This window comes from Pituophis catenifer, unplaced genomic scaffold, assembly GCF_029215685.1.
Source record: "Pituophis catenifer annectens isolate HBS135680 unplaced genomic scaffold, rPitCat1.0.hap2 SCAF_8, whole genome shotgun sequence".
NCBI lineage: Eukaryota > Metazoa > Chordata > Lepidosauria > Squamata > Colubridae > Pituophis > Pituophis catenifer.
The window spans coordinates 3,634,739-3,654,354 of NW_027256888.1; the positions used below are offsets into that span (position 1 = coordinate 3,634,739).

General features: G+C 40.9%; 1 protein-coding gene across 1 annotated transcript; it reads right to left on the minus strand.

Annotated features, from left to right (window-relative positions):
* TMEM33 (transmembrane protein 33) lies at nt 1–14,351 on the minus strand. The gene is made up of 7 exons (XM_070948327.1): nt 14,203–14,351; nt 12,271–12,365; nt 10,239–10,426; nt 8,739–8,806; nt 6,876–7,009; nt 4,201–4,284; nt 1–951 (listed from the first exon to the last, which is right to left on the minus strand). The coding sequence occupies exons 1-7, from the start codon at nt 14,257–14,259 to the stop codon at nt 822–824; spliced, it is 756 nt and encodes a 251-aa protein (XP_070804428.1). The 5' UTR covers nt 14,260–14,351; the 3' UTR covers nt 1–821.
* Between the last annotated feature and the right edge of the window lie 5,265 nt (nt 14,352–19,616).

Consider the following 19,616-nt stretch of genomic DNA (forward strand, 5'->3'; position numbering starts at 1 on the left):
TTGGGGATAAACACAACATCCATCTTTATTATTCCAAGGTGTCACAGATCGGCATTTTAAAGAATCCCAGTTTCAGAAGCGAGCCGAAATCAGAGGGCGTTCGGGTAGCAGAAAGAAATCTTGTACCGAGAAAAATTAAAAAAAAAAAAAAAAAAAGATATTGCTGGAGAAAGGGCGAAGAGTTTCCATTTCAAAAGCGTTAAGTAAATCAGAAGGGCACCGTTAAATGTTTAGACCGATCGTTCATGTGCAGAACTGATTTGGGTTGAGTAGGATGATTTAATGAACTTTGCATTTATTCACCGAAGGAATACTGACTCAAATGTACCGCGTAGGAAGGTATTTCGAATGCCGAAGCCCAAGGAGTACTAAACCGTAGCTTTGTTAATGACATGATCCAGACAGGACAGCCTGACGTCGTTTCTCGGGTTTGAAGAAACATTTTGCCCTTCGGGATTACTGAGATCACGACACATAAACCATATGGTACAACACAGATTGATGCTCGCCTAAAGATGAAATGTTTCCTAAGACGAGAGGCGTTTCATCGTCCACAAAATGCAGAAACATCGGCTTGAGGAAAGAAAAACAGACTTTTTTAAAAAACAAAAAAACAAAAAAACAACAACCCATATAGATAAAATACACTCCACAAAACAGATTCTTGGAAGGAACCATTTCTATACAACCTTGCCTGAGATCCTGTATTTATATAAATCACCAGCAGAAATTCCAGCTGCTCAGAATGTTCGTTAGAGAGAAAGAGAGAGAGAGAAAGAGAGAGAGAGAGAGAGAGACGCAAGGGGGGTTTCCAAGGTGAGCTACGCAACTGTGGGGGCCAGTCTGCTTATAAAAGAAATGCTGCTGACGCAGAGCCTTCGCAGGAACAGAGGGCATGACGGCTTCATGATGAGATGCTCAACCACGATCCTCAGTTCCGTGAAGAGGGTCCTGAAAAGAGAAACAGATTTTCAAGCTCGAAGCGTGTTCATGCCGTTGCAACTATTATCACTTCTCAACTAGACTGGGGTGGGTGGGTGGCGGGGAGGGCGAGAAGGAATACAGGTTCCAGATTTCAAGGAGGAAAGCCATGGGAGCCAAGGACACATCTCCAGGTGTCAGCCAAAACCAAGAGACTCTTTCTCATAACAATACAATACAAGGACACTCCATTGGACAACGGGACCTGCGCTAATAGGTGGGAGGGGGAATTATCTGTTGTAACAATGTGGGTTTACGCGGGAATTAATTAGGGCTGGTTTTGCCTTCATTAGTGCCAGAATGATGTACTCAATAAAGTTTTGCATTGAGAGGTTGGCAGATCTCGAATGTGCTTGTTTTATTTGGGATCGTCTGTCAGGATGTTGACAAATATATTTTCAAGTTCACATGAAACAGCAGCTCTCCCATCTCTGCTACAGGCAGACCTCGACTTACAACAGTTCACTTAGTAACCGTTCAAGGCTACATCGCTGAAAAAGCAACTTATGACCGTTTTTCACGCTTAGAAACCATTGCAGCATCCCCAGGATCACACAAACAAAATTCAAATGCTTGGCAAAGTGATTCATCTTTATGACCGTTGCAGTGTCCTGGGATCATGTGATCCCCTTTTGCGAAGTCAATGGGGAAGCCAGATTCATTTAACAATCATGTTGCTAACTAGAATAGAACAGAACAGAACAGAATAGAATGAATAATTAGAGTAGAGTGGAATGGAATGGAACAAAAGAATAGAATAGAATAGAATAGAATAGAATAGAATAGAATAGAATAGAATAGAATAGAATAGAATAGAATAGAATAGAATAACAACTTTGTCACTTTGAATATACACTAATCGGCATACATTAAAATGACATTTCGTTGCATACAGCCACAGTGAGTCATTTAACAAGAGTGGCAACATAGGTCGTAAAATGAAGCAACATTCATTTAACAACTGTCTCGCTTAGCAAATAAATTTTACATCATAAATTTTGGGCTCAATTGTGGTTGTAAGTCGAGGACTACCTGTAATTCACACTAAATTTAAATACTGGTGTCAATCTATGTTGTCAATCGTGTAGGAATGGATTTTCAAGAGTAGCCCATCCTCCATTCTAACAAGAAATCAGGATCATAAATGCAAGCAGAATTGAAGCCAGAATAAGGCAGATGACGTATAAAAAGGCATCAAAACAATCTAAGAGGAAAAGGCAATTAAAAAAAGGCCTAAGCAAACTCAACAGCCATGATTCAGGGACAAAGGTTTAAAAGAAGGGAGGAGAATGAAGGATTTGAGTATCATCATGATCATCAATCTTTGTTAGCGCCGTTAACCAGCACAAAGGAAATCACAAACCAAATATAACTTATAGATCCATGGGACTTTTAACTAGAAAGAATATTAGAAAACGTCAAGAGGAATGAGCCAGAATAATGCAAGATAAACATTAAAAATGAAGCTAAGAAAAATAGGTAAGTGCCACTAAACAGAAAAAAAGGCAGAAAAACCAACCAAAACAGGATTTAAGGATTGTCGACTTTAATTGCAGAAAAATCTTCTAATTCTCAACCTATTTTTGCTCAGGGTATCTGTGATACTCAGCCCCGTTGCTGTAAGGTAGGAAAAAGAGATTTGGCTGTTTATTACTCTAAACTGCATCATTAATGTCTTTACGTTACAAACTCGAAAGTATTTGTGGTGGCTAACGAAAAACGATGAAGCAGACATAACTGTGTGACAGCAAACAAAATTCTGAAAAGTTGCAAAATCGTCTAACAGCAGCAACATAAAATCTCCTAGAAATATTGCAAAGTTTCCTCCTGAGTGAGCCACACAGATCCCACTCGAGACAACTCTTGCTCTAAGAAATTCGGCAAGAATGTACAAAAAGTACAAAAATGCACCCCAATTTTCATCTACCGACAGGAGTATATTTCTGTTAAGGTCGACCCTAAGTTCTAAAAAAACGCGAGGAGCAACCTGAATGAAGTTTGCGATTTTCAGAGCTTCGAAAGGCATCCCTCTTTCGATGCTTTTGTTCAGCAGCACAATTGTTGATCTGGAAGTCCCCAAACCCAATTAACGAGAAAGTAACCCGGAGATTAAACTTCAGATCTTAAATGCATAAATCCTATCACTTTTAGACCTGGGTTTTCTTCCCACAATTTGTAACACTCCGGGCAGAGAAGGTGAAAGCATTTTTTTAATGGAATTATAGCTATGAAAGATAAATCGAGAGGAAACTCCAGCAGCTCTCACAGTAATTTCACGCTGGACGAAAATACATACTTGGTTGGAAAAAATGACAAAGCAACACAGAGAGACTTGAAACCAGAGATATTTTTGTTGGGCATTCTACCGGAAAAATATGATAAAAGGACTTACGTATCTGGTTTTACATATACTAACCACAACTAGAAATGCATTTGCACAGCAACGGAAAAACGATGAGATTCCGTCAGAGGAGGAGGTTATTAAGAAAATATTAGAATGCGCAGAAATGGATAGATTAACGCTCACTATTAAGGATAAAGAATGAATATTTTTTTTATAGTGGATATATTTTATCAATGGCTAGACCCATGATGGCAAACCTATGGCACGCGTGCCACCGAGCCATATCTGTGGGCACATGAGCATTGCCGTAGCTCAGCTCCAGAGCACACCAGCTGATTTTTGGGCCTTCCGGGCCTACAGAAGTCAGGAAACGGGCTGTTTCCAGCCTCCGGAGGGCCTCCGGGGAAGTGGGGAAGGCAGTTTTCACCCTCCCCAGGCTCCAGGAAAGCCTGTAGAGTGCAGGGAGTATGAAGGGGGGGTCACGCATGCATGCGTGGGGGGCGGGGGGCATTGAATTATGGGTATCAGCACGCACACGCGATTTCCCCCATGCTCCCCACGCTTTTGGCACGCGACGGCAAAAAGATTAGCCATCACTGGGCTAGACAATAGAAACAGAAGTTAGAAAAGAGGAAACATCAAAAGAGGAAATGTTAACGTGAAGAGTTGTTAAAGATGATGTTAAATATTGTTATTATATTATCAATATTATTGCGATGAATACAACACATATGTGGATTGTGATTGTTTAAAAATAACTGTACCCAGACCACGCACTGTTCGATGGAAATTGAATGTTATATAAATAAAATAAATAAAACATGGGGGGAAAAATTAATAATTTCACGCTTGAGTAATCTTCACTGGCTTCTTACCGGCAGTAAGGATTTCTGCGGGAAGAGTAACGGAGTGTAAGGAATCTGTAGTAAATGAAAGGCTGCAACAAGCTTCCTTGGCCGCTGGAAAGGACAAAAGAGAGAAGGGCGGTGAGTTAAAAAAACAACAACAGTGGTTTATTTTCTTAATCGAGATAGGATTTATAATATTATACAGGGGGTCCTCGACTTATAACCATTTGTTTAGTGGCCGTTCGATGTCACAAACGGCACTGAAAGAAGTAATTTATGACCGTTTTCCCATTTACCTTTCCAGCATCCCTAATGCTCACGGGATCAAAATGTGGACGCTGAGAAACTGGCATGTACTTATGACGGTTGCAGTATCCTACGGCCACGTGATCTCCCCTTTTGCGCCCTTCTGACCATCGAAGTCCCCGGGGAAGCCGGGTGCACTTAACACGTTAATAACCATGTTAACATGTTAATAACACATGTTAATAACTACGCAGCTGCGGGGATTCGCTGAACAGCGGCGGCAGGACAGGCCGTAAAAGGGGGCAAAACTCACTTCGCCACGGTCTCAACTTAGCAACGGAAATTCTGGGCTCAACGGTGGGTCGTACGTCGAGGACTACCTGTATGCCACATTTTGAATGAATGAATCTTATATAGGTCAGTATTTTGTTGTAGATGTTACACCCAAATAGATCGATAGCTCATGACGTTAACATGCTTCAATTGCCAAAAAATAGTGGCGATATCCAAAAAAAAAGAAAAACCAACAACGAAGAAAGCATGAAAAGATGACAAATGATAAAAGAGGAGGAGAAGCACTGCCTGTCCAGTTTCACTGGGGAACAGACCCCGCTGTGTTCAAGGCAGATTTATTTTCTACGCAGGCTTGTCTGAAAGCAATTCCCTTATTTAAAAATAAGCCTCAATGAGTTTAATTGGGCTTATTTCCAAGAAACGGTGTCTATAGAGCAGCCTCCGGCAATATGGTGCCATATGTTAGCCTGACTATAAATGCATTATCCACCACCAGCCCACATAATGACCTTAATTGTGACAAAGGAATATTCTGAAGCAAAAAAAAAAAAAAAACACCGCAAAGACAGTTGGCTGCTCCTCTTCAAAGTTTTGTCCCCGTATAAGAAGTATTTTTTATCGTCTGAATCCTGTTTAAGATACCAAAGTAATAAACAATATATTTTATTCCACTTTTCCCAATGTTTAAGAGCGATTTATAACACCAATAATCTGTCTCTTCATGGATGTATAGGGAGGACTGCAAACAGCACATGATATTAATTCACAACAATAATAAGGTAAAGGTAAAGGTTTCCCTCGCACATAGGTGCTAGTTGTTCCCGACTCTAGGGGGCAGTGCTCATCACCGTTTCAAAGCCGAAGAGCCAGCGCTGTCCAAAGACGTCTCCGTGGTCATGTGGCCGGCATGACTCAACGCCAAAGGTGCACGGAACGCTGTTCCCTTCCCACCAAAGGGGGTCCCTATTTTTCTACTTGCATTTTTTACCTGCTTTCGAACTGCTAGGTTGGCAGAAGCTGGGACAAGTCACGGGAGCTCACCCCGTTACACGGCACTAGGGATTCGAACCGCTGAACTGCCGACCTTCGAATCGACAAGCTCAGTGTCTTAGCCCCTGAGCCACTGCGTCCCTTACAACAATAATAGTTATACATTAATTAAGAAGTCCAGGTAGTCCTCAACTTATTGACAAGTTTTACAACATTTCAAACTTAAAACGGCCTCAAAAAAAGTGACTTATGACCCATCCTGGGAAGTTACAATCATCACATCACACCCTGCCGTCACGTGATCTTGATTTCTGACCTTCCCGGATGGCGTCCGATAAGCAAAGTCCATTAGGGAAGCTTAATGACCATGTGATTCGCTTAACAACCTGTGATTCATTTAACCACCACTGCAGAAGGTTATACAATCGGGTCTAGACATAAAAGTCACTTAAGGACCATACTGCTTAGTAACCAAAATTTCCAGTCCCAATTGTGGTCGTAAGTCGATGACTACCTGTAGTCCTCGACTTATGACCACAATCGAACCCAACATTTCTGTTGTTAAATGAGACACTTGCTAAGTGAATTTTGCCCCGTTTTACGACCTTTCTAGCCCCAGTTGTTAAATGAATCAGCAATTGATGAATTAGTAATCCAGTTGTTAAGTGAATCAGGCTTCCCCAGACTTCGCTTGTCGAAAGGTCGCAAATGCGGATCAATTATTATATAGCTTATATCCTGCTTTTCCTACAGGATTCTGGAAAGCAGTTAAGATATAGCATTGAGACACTGCAGGATTAAAAAAAAAAGAAGAAAATAGATGTTTGGAACAAAAATCAGTTTTGGTTTAGTTGATCTTAGGACTTGAACATCAAATTCATCTAAAAATTAAGTCAATACAGGTCTTCCACTCCGGTTTATACCGTTATACTGTCTGGAAATAATTCCAAAGCAGATATTCTGCAGTTCGGCTCTGGGGCTCTTTAAAGTTCTCATGGCAATCATAAAACCTTGAATTTATCACTATTCTGGGCCTTTATCTTCACCCAGTAAATCAGGTTTCTTTGAGAGACGGGAAATACTGCATTCCAAACTCCGGGTGCAGTTCAGAAAGCTTGAAAAAAATTATATACATATATATATATATATGAAGGACTACAAAGGACACATACCTGAAAAGCATAAACACGGTAGCTGGCATCAAGAAAATTTCGTTGCAGGCAATAAATTTTAAGATGTTTTGCTGATTAGCGTTTAACTTGTCCAACAGATTTCTTAGAAAAGGAAGGCTATTTGAGCCCCGTGCCTTGAAAAAGAAGGGAGAAAAACAAATAAATATCCCTGTAAATTACGGTACTTGTTCCGGCTTATGCTAATTTACCAAGGAAAAATAAAAACTCCGTAGATGTTTTCAACTCTTAATATTTATAAACCATGAAAAGGAACCTTGGTGGCGCAGTGGACTAAAGCGCTGTTAAGTAGCACTTAGCTGACACCTGCCTGCAATTACTGCGAGTTCAAATCTCACCAGGCTCAAGGTTGACTCAGCCTTCCATCCTTTCGAGGTAGGTAAAATGAGGACCCGGATTGTGGGGGCAATAAGCTGACTTTGTATAAAAAAGAACACCGCTTGGGGGCCCCCAAAAGCCCTACTAAGCAGGTATATACAAAAGTATGAAGGCTATTGCTTAATGCACTGTAAGCCGCCCTGAGTCTCCGGAGAAGGGTGGCATATAAATCGAACCAATGAATGAATGAATGAATGAATGAATGAATGAATGAATGAATAAATAAATAAATAAATAAATAAATAAATAAATAAATAATCCTCTAAGATCTAAACCAGCTTTGCAAACATGTTGGTCCTTGGGAATCTAAAGAGTTAACTGTGAATACTATTAATACCACATGTGTGTAATAGTATCTCACAACTGCTTTATCCATTCCATGAGTACAGTCCTCGATTTACGACAATCGTGCCCAACATTTGCGTAGCTAAGTGAAACATTTCTTCAGTGAACTTTGCCCCCGTTTTACAACCTTCCTTGCCACAGTTGTTAAGCGAACCCCTGCCATTGTTACCTCAGAAACACAGTTGTTAAGTGAAATCTGGTTTTCCCATTGTGCTCGTCAGAAGGTCACCAAAGGGGTTGGGATCTCATAACCCCGGGCCACTGCAACCGTCATAAATACGAGTCAGTTGCCAAGCCTCAAAAAAGGTTTTGGCCTCCGCGCGCCCCATTTTCAGCCCTTTTCCAGGCTTTTTTTGGCCTGTTTTCAAGGCTTTTATCGGACTGCTTTCGAGGCTTTTTTTAGCCTGTTCCGGGGCTTTTTTCGGCCCATTTTTTGAGGCTTTTTCGGTCTGTTTTTGAGGCTTTTTTCGGCCTGTTTTCAAGGCTTTTTTCGGCATGTTTTCAAGGCTTTTTTTGGCCCCTTTTCAAGGCGTTTTTCAGCCCATTTTTTCAGAAAAAGTGGGCTGAAAAAAGCCTCGAAAATGGGCCAAAAAAAGCCCTGAAAACAGGGTGTGCCAAAAAAAAAAAAAAAGCCAAAAAAAATAGCCGGCAGGTGGGCGGAGCTTCGGCAATATTCGGTCTATAAGATGCACAGACATTTTCACTCCCTTTTGGGAGACAAAAAAGTGTGTCTCGTAGTCCGAAAGGTATGGTACTTCACTTAACCCTCCAGGGAAAAATATAAGGCAAAGGAGGTCCAAGCAGAAGAACATCATGGCTTCAAAGTCTAAGGGACCGGTTTGGATAAAACTCAGCACTTTTTCAGGCAGCTGTTGATAAAAATAGGATCGCCAATATGATCGCCAACGTCCGAAGACGGATATGGCATAAGAAGGAGGAGAAGAATGGCCTTCTTAATGGTCCAAGAAGAAAACTCAATATAATAGGGTTTCTCAACTTTGGGAATGTTTTAAGAAGTCCACGCAACTTAAACATTCCCAAGTTTGAGAAGAACTGCTCTATAACCAGCCCAGATCTCGGAGCAGAAAAACAGATCAGATGTCAAAAAAAAATCATACTTACATCAAGAACTTTCTTTGTGTAGGTCACAGCATGAAGCAACGAAAACAACAGGACGGGGAAAATGCTCACTGAAGTCAAAGTTAAGGGCACAACATTATAATTAGAGTTGACAAGTTTTAAAAATCCTGCAATTGGGTAAACCATGGTAATATTGCTAAGAAAAGAATACTGTCTACATTGAGGAAGATTTTACTTTTATTATTATAACTGATGCCGATTTGAAACCCTGCCCCTCACTCCTGAACAAAACAGACTTGTGAAAATAGATGGCTAATTGGACAGGTAATTGAATATCATTAAGAACTCATTGCATTTTTTATCTTTCTAAGCCGCCTGGTCACTGAAAGTGACGTGGGTGGCCGTTTTAATTAATCCATCAATTAAACATCACAAGGCTTCTTCAAAGGGCTCACAGCACTATACAGGTAGTCCTTGACCTAGGACCACAGTTGAGCCCAAAAATGTTTTATTGCTAAGCGACATTTTTGTTAAGTGGATTTTGCCCCATTTTACGACCTTTCCGGCTGTCGTCATTAAGCGAATCACCGCAGTTGTTAAGATAGTAACCCAGTTGTTAAGTGAATCTGGCTTCCCTCATGGATTTTGCTTGTCAGGAGGTCGCAATAGGAGATTATGTAACACACACACACCCCCCCCCCGGGGATGCTGCAACGGTCATAAATATGAGCCAGTTGCCAAGTGTCCGAATTTTGATCACGTGGCCATAGGGAGGCTGCAACGGTCGTTAAGTGTGAAAAACGGTCCTAAGTCCCTTTTTTCAGCGCTGTTGTGACTTCAAACGGTCACTAAAGGAACAGTCGTAGGTTCGAGGACCCTCTGTATAATATTATAAATCCTATCTTGATTAAGAAAATAAACTGCTGTTGTTTTTTAACCCACCATCCTTATTTCTTTTGTCCTTTTTCAGTGGCCAAGGAAGCTTTCTTGCAGTCTTTTATTTACTACGGATTTTTTACACTCCGTTTACTCTTCTCGCAGAAATCCTTACTGCCGGTAAGAAGCCAGTAAGGATGACTCACGGGTAAAATTAGTGATTTCTCCTTTTTATTATTTTTTTCAACGTTCCTATAAAATCCCGCAGTTCCCTGGGCTCCAAGATAGGGACTTTAAATCTGGCTTGCCTTTCAGCTCAGTCCAAGCCCTACAACAAATGTGCAGACCCAACTTTTGGGCTCAGCAACAAGAGTTGGAAGGCACCTTGGCGGTCATTTAGTCCAACCGAAGTATGAAGGCTATTGCTTAACGCATTGTAAGCCGCCCTGAGTCTCCGGAAAAGGGCGGCATATAAATCGAACCAATAAATAAATAAATAACCCCCCCCCCCCCCCGCTCACACAGGAGACCTGAACTAGGGATTCGAACCGCCGAATTGCCGAGCTTTCTGATCGACAAGCTCAGCATCTTAGCCACCGAGCCACCGGATCAGGCTCTTCCAGATATAAAAAAAATAAATTACCCTTCTAAAAAAGAAAAGGATACTTGTGACGGGGTAGGAATTAACGAAGATGAGAGAATAGAGAAGGTAATGGCAACTGTCTTCTAACAATGCTTGAGATAAGAATGCCCGGCTTAGCTGGAAATGTGACAGTCGCTGGTGGAGACGCAGGGCGCTGGTGAGCGCGTTTGCCAGCAAAGCCCTCTGGTAAAAGCTCGCTGCTTCGTGCAACCTGGGAATTATCCAAGGAAAAAGTTACCATACAAACCAGCCAGGGCTCCAAGCCATCCTCCCACGAGCATTGAATTGCATCACCGACACCGTGGTGTTGAAATCTGCCCTGCTCAACCGGCAAGCCCAGGCATTGTATTATTATGCCTTCCACGAAAGACAAATGGCTCTACCCTGTGAAGCTTCGTGGCGTTCCAGCACATTAAAAAAATCAAATAAACGTTAAAAAGTTAGGTTAAGCAGTATTTTACGAGTTTTAAATGACTCGATGGGACTATTGTACGCACAAAAACGGAAGGACGCTTCGATTCCTACCACAGACGAACGGTTGCAGAAGTCGATGAGAATTGGCTGAAAGGGCAAAACCGACCACTTTTGATTAAAGGAAAGAATATCAGTACTTTTTGTTTCGACATGGAAACCGCTTCTGAACTTCGTGCTTGATGTGGAAAAGAATGAAACTTGGATTTTGGGTTTTACCGAGTCGATTGATAGATCTTTATAGAAATGGCTTGTTCATATTATTACCGTGTTTCCCCAAAAATAAGACCCTGGCTTATATTTTTTTGAACCCTGAAATATTATTATTTCAATAATATTATTGCCATGCACTCAAAAGCCCGATTGGGATTATTATCAGGGGATGTCTTATTTTGGGGGAAACAGGGTATGTGTATCTATCTATCTATCTATCTATCTATCTATCTATCTATCTATCTATCTATCTATCATCTGTATCTACTGTGTTTCCCCAAAAATAAGATCCTGGCTTATATTTTTTTGAACCCTGAAATATTATTATTTCAATAATATTATTGCCATGCACTCAAAAGCCCGATTGGGATTATTATCAGGGGATGTCTTATTTTGGGCGAAACAGGGTATCTCTCTCTCTCTCTCTCTCTCTCTCTCTCTCTCTCTCTCTCTCTCTCTCTCTCTCTCTCTCTCTCCTCTATCTATCTATCCGTCTTACTATTTATCTATCATCTGTATCTACTGTGTTTTCCCGAAAATAAGACCCTGGCTTATATTTTTTTGAACCCTGATTTTGAGCGCCTTATTGCCATGCGCTCAAAAATCCGATTGGGTTTATTATCAGGGGATGTCTTATTTTGGAGGAAACAGAGTATGAAAAAGCAAAAGGTTGTGATTTGATGTTAATGCCTTATTTTACTATTACAGAGTGTGTTGGAAGACAATGTTTCTTTTTCTTTCTTATCTTCCTCACTTCTCTTTCCTCTCTCTGCCCCCTTAATTGCTTTTCTATTTACTTTGTATTTTGTATTTTATAATACTCTATAACTCAATAAAAATGTGAATGAAAAAGTTTTAAATGAGGAGAAGTGTTGAAATCCGAAAGTTTTGCCTCCGCTGACTCACACTGAATTGGTTATGTAAGTTGTCCAGGCCAAATTAAAGGACTAAAATCAGAAGCAGCAATGTTTTTTTAAAAAGTTGATCACAAGTAAAGCATATGCTATTGATCAACTGGTAATTTAAATCCAATATGTGATCTTTACCACTGAAGTCAATTGAATATCAAACTGCTAATCCCTGATTGGACCACAATATATTTGGCTCCATTTGTGACAATATAACATAAAACATCTTAAAAATTATTGATACTTTCTGTTGTGTGCCTAAAATTGATACTATGCTATCCTAAATTTTTATGGTGTTGTGTCCCTAAAATTGATACTATGCTACCATAAATTTATACAGTGTTGTGTCCCTAAAATTTATACCATGCAACCTAAATTTATACCGTGCTGTGCCCCTAAAATTGATACTATGCTACCTAAGGACCAGGAGCATCATGATTTCTTAAGAAAATATTATACATACCCTAGAAGAGGAAGGACAAATAAAGCTGAACAATAAATTGTGAATATCCGAGAAAGCCACATTGCCGTGTCCAACTTGTTACTCATCAGAAATTGCTGGAACGAAAGAAAAAAGTTCATGCAGAAAAGTGTCATGCCTGACATTAAATCCACAAATATTCAGCCGTTGCATATAGACAGCAGACAATAATTCCTTTTTTTTTTACAGGCAATCCTCGATTTACAACCGTACATTTAGCGACCATTTTGAAGTTATGACATCACTGAAAAAGGTGACTTAGGACCGTTTTTCACACTTACAACCGTTGCAGCATCTCTGTGGTCACATGATTAAAATTTGGATACTTGCCAATTGACTCATATTTATGACTGTCGCAGTGCCCCGGGATCACACCATCCCCTTTTGCAACCTTCTGATGAGCAAAGTCAATGGGGAAGCCAGATTCACTTAACGACCGGGTTGCTAACGTATCATCTGCGGTGATTCACTTAGCAACCATGGTAAGGAAGGTGGCAAAATCAGGCACTTAACCACTGTCTCACTTGCTTAGCAACCGAAATCTGGGACTCAATTGTGGTCGTAAATCGAGAATTATCTGTATGGGGGGGGGAACCAGTGCTCTTCCCTTAGTACCGTCCATGGTAGCGCCCGGCTAAATCCTGGGATGGGAGACCACGCAGAAATCCACAAGTTGCTTTATTAACCAGAGGATGGGAGACCATGCGGAAATCTCCAGCTTGCGTTATTAATCCAGGGATGGGAGACCACAAGGAAATCCACGGGTTGATTAATCCATGGATGGGAGACCACAAGGAAATCAATGGGTTGATTAATTCAGGGATGGGAGACCACATGGTAATCCACGAGTTGATTAATCCAGGGATGGGAGACCATGCGGAAATCCACAGGTCACTTTATTAATCCAGGGATGAAAGACAAGAAAATACATGCGTCACTTCATTAATTCAGGGATGGGAGATGTGGAAATCCACAGGTCGCTTTAATTCAGGGATGGGAGACCACATGGAAATCCACGGGTTGCTTTATTAATCCAGGGATGGGAGACCACGCAGAAATCCGCCGGTTGATTAATTCAGGGATGGGAGACCACGGGGAAATCTCCCAGCTGCTTTATATTAATCAGAGGATGGGAAACCATGCGGAAATCCACGGATTAATCCAGGGATGGGAGACCACACAGAAACCTCCCAGTTGCTTTATATTAATCAGAGGATGGGAGACCACATGGAAATCCACAGGTCACTTTATTAATCCAGGGATGGGGGACCACGTGGAAATTTCCCAGTTGCTTTATTAATCCAGGGATGGGAGACCACGCAGAAATCCACCGGTTGATTAATCCAGAGATGGGAGACCAGACGGAAATCCACGGGTCGCTTTATTAATCAGATTAATATTAATTAATTAATTAATTATTATTATAATTATTATAATTAACTATTATTATTAATTATTTAATTATTTAATTAATTAATATTAATCAGAGGATGGGAGACCACGCGGAAATCCACCGGTTGATTAATCCAGAGATGGGAGACCAGACGGAAATCCACGTGTCGCCTTATTAATCAGATTAATATTAATTAATTAATTAATTATTATTATAATTATTATAATTAACTATTATTATTAATTATTTAATTATTTAATTAATTAATATTAATCAGAGGATGGGAGACCACGCGGAAATCCACTGGTTGATTAATCCAGGGATGGGAGACCACGCAGAAACCTCCCAGTTGCTTTATTAATCCCCACCCACCCCCCACGCGAGGCCTGCCAGGGAGGAGAGGAGGGGGGGACGCCCGACACCCCCCCACACGCGCGCCGGGGACGATGGGACCTGTAGTCCGAAGCGGCCCGGTGGGGGGTGGGGTGGATGGGGAAAGAAAGGCTCCCGCGGCCGCTCACCACCGCTCCGCCGCCCGCGCCGCCTTGCATGGGCCCGTTCTGCGCCGTGTCCGCCATGGCCGACGACGCCCGGGAAAGAGCGGGGAAAAGAAGCTCGGAAGGCCGACCGCGAGGGAAGCCGGATCGACGCTGAGGGGGAGAAAGGAGAACGCTTCTGCGCAGGCGCGTGACCCCCGACCCCGCCGAGGGAGGGAGGGAGGGAGGGAGGGAAAAAGACGCCGCAATCTCGCCGCCTATAACGCCTCGTAGCGCGCATGCGTCCATCCCCCGCCCCGTTTCCGCTTTCAACCCCGGCAGCCGGCGGGAGGCATGCCGGGAGATGTAGTTTCGTTGAGACGCGCAGAGCCCGCGGCGTCGTTCCCGTTCGGTAGGCGGGGCTGCGCTGTGGGCGGGGCTTTCCCTGCTAAGGTGCAGCTGGTTCGATTCCCACGTGTTTTGTTTTGGTTTTTTTTTTGGGGGGGGCAGATTGTTTTCACGTGTCTTCTTTTTTTTTTTCCTCTCCAGCCTCATCATTGGCAGGACGCGGGAGGGAATGAGACCTAAAAATTAATGTTTGGATTAATTCCTTAGTTAATTAACTCATCCATTCATTAAATCTGAACTCTGGAAAAAATGACTTTATCTGATTCAATGACGGACACGCGCGCACACACACACACACACACACACACACACACAAACTGGGCGACCCTCTCGTGATCTCACAACCCTGCCTTAGTGGCTAATTCAGGATTAAACCAATCCAGGCGGTCCTCGATTTACGACAACCACGACTGTCTGTCTTGTCTAGATGCATGGATAGGTAGGTAAGTAGGTAGGTAGGTTGATAGATAGATAGATAGATAGATAGATAGATGGATGGATGGATGGATGGATGGATGGATGGACGGACGGACGGACGGACGGACAGACAGACAACTATCTAGAGAACTATCTTCTACCATCCACATTTATCTTTCTGTCTGTCTTGTTTATCCATCTATTCACTCTCATCCATCCATCCATTCATCCATCCATCCATCCATCCATCCATCTATCTATCTATCTATCTATCTATCTATCTAATCCAGTGGTTCTCAACCTTCCTAATGCCGCGACCCTTTAGTACAGTTCCTCATGTTGTGGTGACCCCCAACCATAAAATTATTCCTAAGACCATTGAAAATATGTGTTTTCCAATGGTTTTAGGCGACCCCTGTGAAAGGGTCATTCGACCCCCCAAAGGGGTCGTGACCCACAGGTTGAGAACCACTGATCTAATCTATCTATCATCTACACACACACTCCTCCCCTGTCCAAAGGGAGCGCCCTGCTGCCTAGAAAATACACAACACACCTTTTCTTTCCCTGCCCTTCCCATCTACCCCAGGTAAACAACAGCCGTTCCCAGCTCCCATGTCGAAAATCCAGTTTAAATTTGGAGAGAATCCCAGAATGCCGTTTCAACTGAAAAGGCCCAGATGCTCTTTGCATTTTATTGGGCATGCAGCACTCCTGATTTTGCAATAAACCTGTAGATATCTGTATACATTATATAGAATAGAATAGAATAGAATAGAATAGAATAGAATAGAATAGAATAGAATAGAATAGAATAGAATAGAATAGAATAGAAATAAGTGGGATGGAATGGAATGGAATGGAATGGAATGGAATGGAATAGAATAGAATAGAATAGAATAGAATAGAATAGAATAGAATAGAATAGAATAGAAATAAGTGGGATGGAATGGAATGGAATAGAATAGAATAGAATGGAATGGAATGGAATAGAATAGAATAGAATAGAATAGAATAGAATAGAATAGAATAGAATAGAATAGAATAGAATAGAATAGAATAGAATAGAAATAAGTGGGATGGAATAGAATAGAATAGAATAGAATAGAATAGAATAGAATAGAATAGAATAGAATAGAATAGAATAGAATAGAATTCTTTATTGGCCAAGTGTGATTGGACACACAAGGAATTTGTCTTTGGTCCATAGGCTCTCAGTGTACATAAGGAGAATAAAATACATTCATCAAGAATAAAAAGATACAACACTTAGTGATAGTTGAGGCTACTAATAAGCTATCAAATCGTACTAGGAAACAAATAAAAACAGTATAAATTGAAAGATACAAGCAACATGGTTATAGTAATAAGTGGGAAGAGATAGAGACTAGTAAGGAAGAAAAGAATAATAATAGTAATACAGTCTTACTAGTTAATTTGACAGTGTTGAGGGAATTAGTTGTTAAGCAGAGTGATGGCATTCGGGGAAAAACTGTCCTTGTGTCTAGTTGTTCTGGTGTGCAGTGCTCTATAGTGTCGTTTGGAGGGTAGGAGTTGAAACAGTTTATGTCCAGGATGTGAGGGGTCTGCAGATATTTTCCCAGCCCTCTTTTTGACTCGTGCAGTATACAGGTCCTCCATGGAAGGCAGGTTGGTAGCCATGGTTTTTTCTGCCGTTCTAATTATCCTCCGAAGTCTGTGTCTCTCTTGTTGGGTTGCAGAGCCAAACCAGACAGTTATGGAGGTGCAGATGACAGACTCAAGAATTCCTCTGTAGAACCTTAGCAGCTCCTTGGGCAGTTTGAGCTTCCTGAGTTGGCGCAGAAAGAACATTCTTTGTTGTGCTTTTTTGATGACGTTTTTGATGTTAGGTGTCCATTTTAGGTCGTGAGATATGGTAGAACCTAGAAACTTGAAGGACTCTACTGCTGATACTGTGTTGTCTAGTATTGTGAGAGGTGGAAATATGGAAGAGTTTCTCCTAAAGTCCACCACCATTTCTACGGTTTTGAGTGTCTTCAGTTCCAGATTGTTCCGGTCGCACCACGAGGCTAGTTGTTCAACCTCCCGTCTGCATGCGGATTCATCATTGTCTCGAATGAGACCGATCACCGTTGTGTCATCTGTGAATTTCAGAGTTTAACAGATGGATCGTTTGAGATGCAGTCCTTGGTATAAAGAGAGAAGAGAAGTGGGGAGAGCACACAGCCTTGGGAGACCCCTGTGCTAATTGTGCAGGTATCTGATGTGATTCCGCTTAGCTTCACCTGCTGCTCCTTGTCTGTTAGGAAGCTTATGATCCACTTGCAAGTGTGTTCAGGTACCTGTAGCTGGTTTAGCTTTGTTAGAAGTGTGTCTGGAATGATGGTATTGAATGCTGAGCTGAAGTCTACAAAGAGGACTCTTGCGTGGGTCTTTGGAGATCCAAGTTGTTGAAGGATGTAGTGCAGAGCCATATTATTTTATTTTTTTATTTATTTTATTTTATTTTGAATTTGTATACCGCCCTTCTCCCTGAGGACTCAGGGCGGTGAACAGCCAAGTGAAAACATCAAATACAAATATTAAAATACAGTTAAAAATATATATATAAATTTGGCCCCATTAATTAAAAACGATAAACAAAACAATTAAAACACTTAAAAAATTAGGCCAGCCCGGCTTGCTGGAAAAAGAAGGTTTTAAGGGCACGGCGGAAGGCACCGAGGTCATGGATTCTCCTTATCTCTGGGGGCAGCTGATTCCAGAGGATAGGTGCATTAACAGCATCATCTGTCGATCTATTTGCTCTGTAGGCAAATTGCAAGAGGTCTAACAGTACCCTGTGTAAGCAATGTAAGCTTAAACTCCTAAGCTTATTTATTTATATATTTATTTTATATTTGGCGTTTCAGGGCTGCGTGAGCTTCTGTCTTTTTAAACTAATCTTTAGCAATCAAATAAATTCCGCAAAATCCCAATTTTTTCACACTGCAGCTTTCTCAGGAGTAAACCTTCAGCTGAAAGAGATTGATTTCCAAACTAATAAATCTCGGATTGTCTTTCCCCCCCCCCCCCATTTTTTCCTTTTTTCTTTCTTTATTTATTGGTTCGATTTATATGCCGCCCTTCTCCGGAGACTCAGGGCGGCTTACAATGCGTTAAGCGATAGCCTTCATACTTTTGTATATACCTGCTTAGTAGGGCTTTCGGGGCCCCCCCAAGCGGTGTTCTTTTTTTATATACAAAGTCAGCTTATTGCCCCCACAATCCGGGTCCTCATTTATCTACCTCGAAAGGATGGAAGGCTGAGTCAACCTTTTTAAAGCAAAGTGCAACCAATTGGGGCAGAGCGAAATAATTTTGAATTTAACAGGTCTTGCTTCAGAGTTAGACTTCTTTGAGTTTCCCCTGCAGAGACCCGAGCATGCAACCCCTTGATTTATTAATTTCCGAATAAGCCATGATATTAAATATAATTTCCAGATTGTATGAGTCGTTCCAACCAACAGCCTATTTACTTGGAAATAAACCTCTTCTAGCTCGGTTGCATTTATTTTAAAATGGATTTAATAACGGAAAAAGGTGGGTGGTTGTTTTTTTTTAATGCTATTAAAAATCGCCATTTTAGACCTGCATTATAGGAACTGAATCTGTTGTATTTCCTGGCGTATTTGGAAAAAAAAGGCTTTAATTCGCCCGAGATAAAATCTCCCAGAAACATCTGGATTTGACACGTACAGATTTAACGATATATATATATATTTGGTCCCAGATTTGTTTTGATTGAAATAAGGATATTTTATCCCCCTGGGTTTTTGTATCAGATCTCCCATATATCACCACTTTTAAAGGCCCGGCAATAAATTAGCCCCGTTTTTAATCAATTTATGGTGGAGATGCTTTAAGACGCCAGCAAATATCGACAAGATATTTGGGTCTCTATAGCATGAACGCAAAAGATTCATCAGAATATTTTTCCTCTGTCCACAAAATATTTTTTCTTATCATGAAAAGCATCCCTGGAAACCAACTAACTAAGCTGCAATCCAGCTAAAAATAAACCTAGGAGGAATGAAGGAGATACTTTTGAAGAACCGATATTGACTTTAAAATGTCTTTCAGAGAGGAATGAAATATTTTATATTGGTTATTAGATGTGTTCTAAAAGAAAGATTGACTTGATTTGGGTCTTTGAAGTACAGAAAATACATGAAATACTGATTGTTAAAATGATAAATGAATACTATAAAGTGCTGTTTGGATTTGAAGTTTAAGAGTTAGGATGACTACATAATAGAAACTTAAATGTTAGAATAAGATGCTAGATTGAATGATAAAAATTGGGTTTAGATTTGGGTTTTGTTATTTTTTGTTTGTTTGTAAGATGTTAATGGATGAAATTGGGAATTTATACCTATGTTATACCCGGCCAAACTCTTGCTCCAAAAAGATGTTTTACGTTTTATGTTTTAAAAATAAATTAAAAAAATTTTTTTCAAAAAAAATTTTTTTTTTCTTATCATGAAATAATAAGGAACATCTTCGGTTTTTGTCCTCTGCCAGCTCCTGACCCGTTTTAAATCTTTTTTTTTTTTTTTTTTTTAAATATTATTATTATTATTATTTTAAGCCTCTTGAAACCGCTTGTCGGA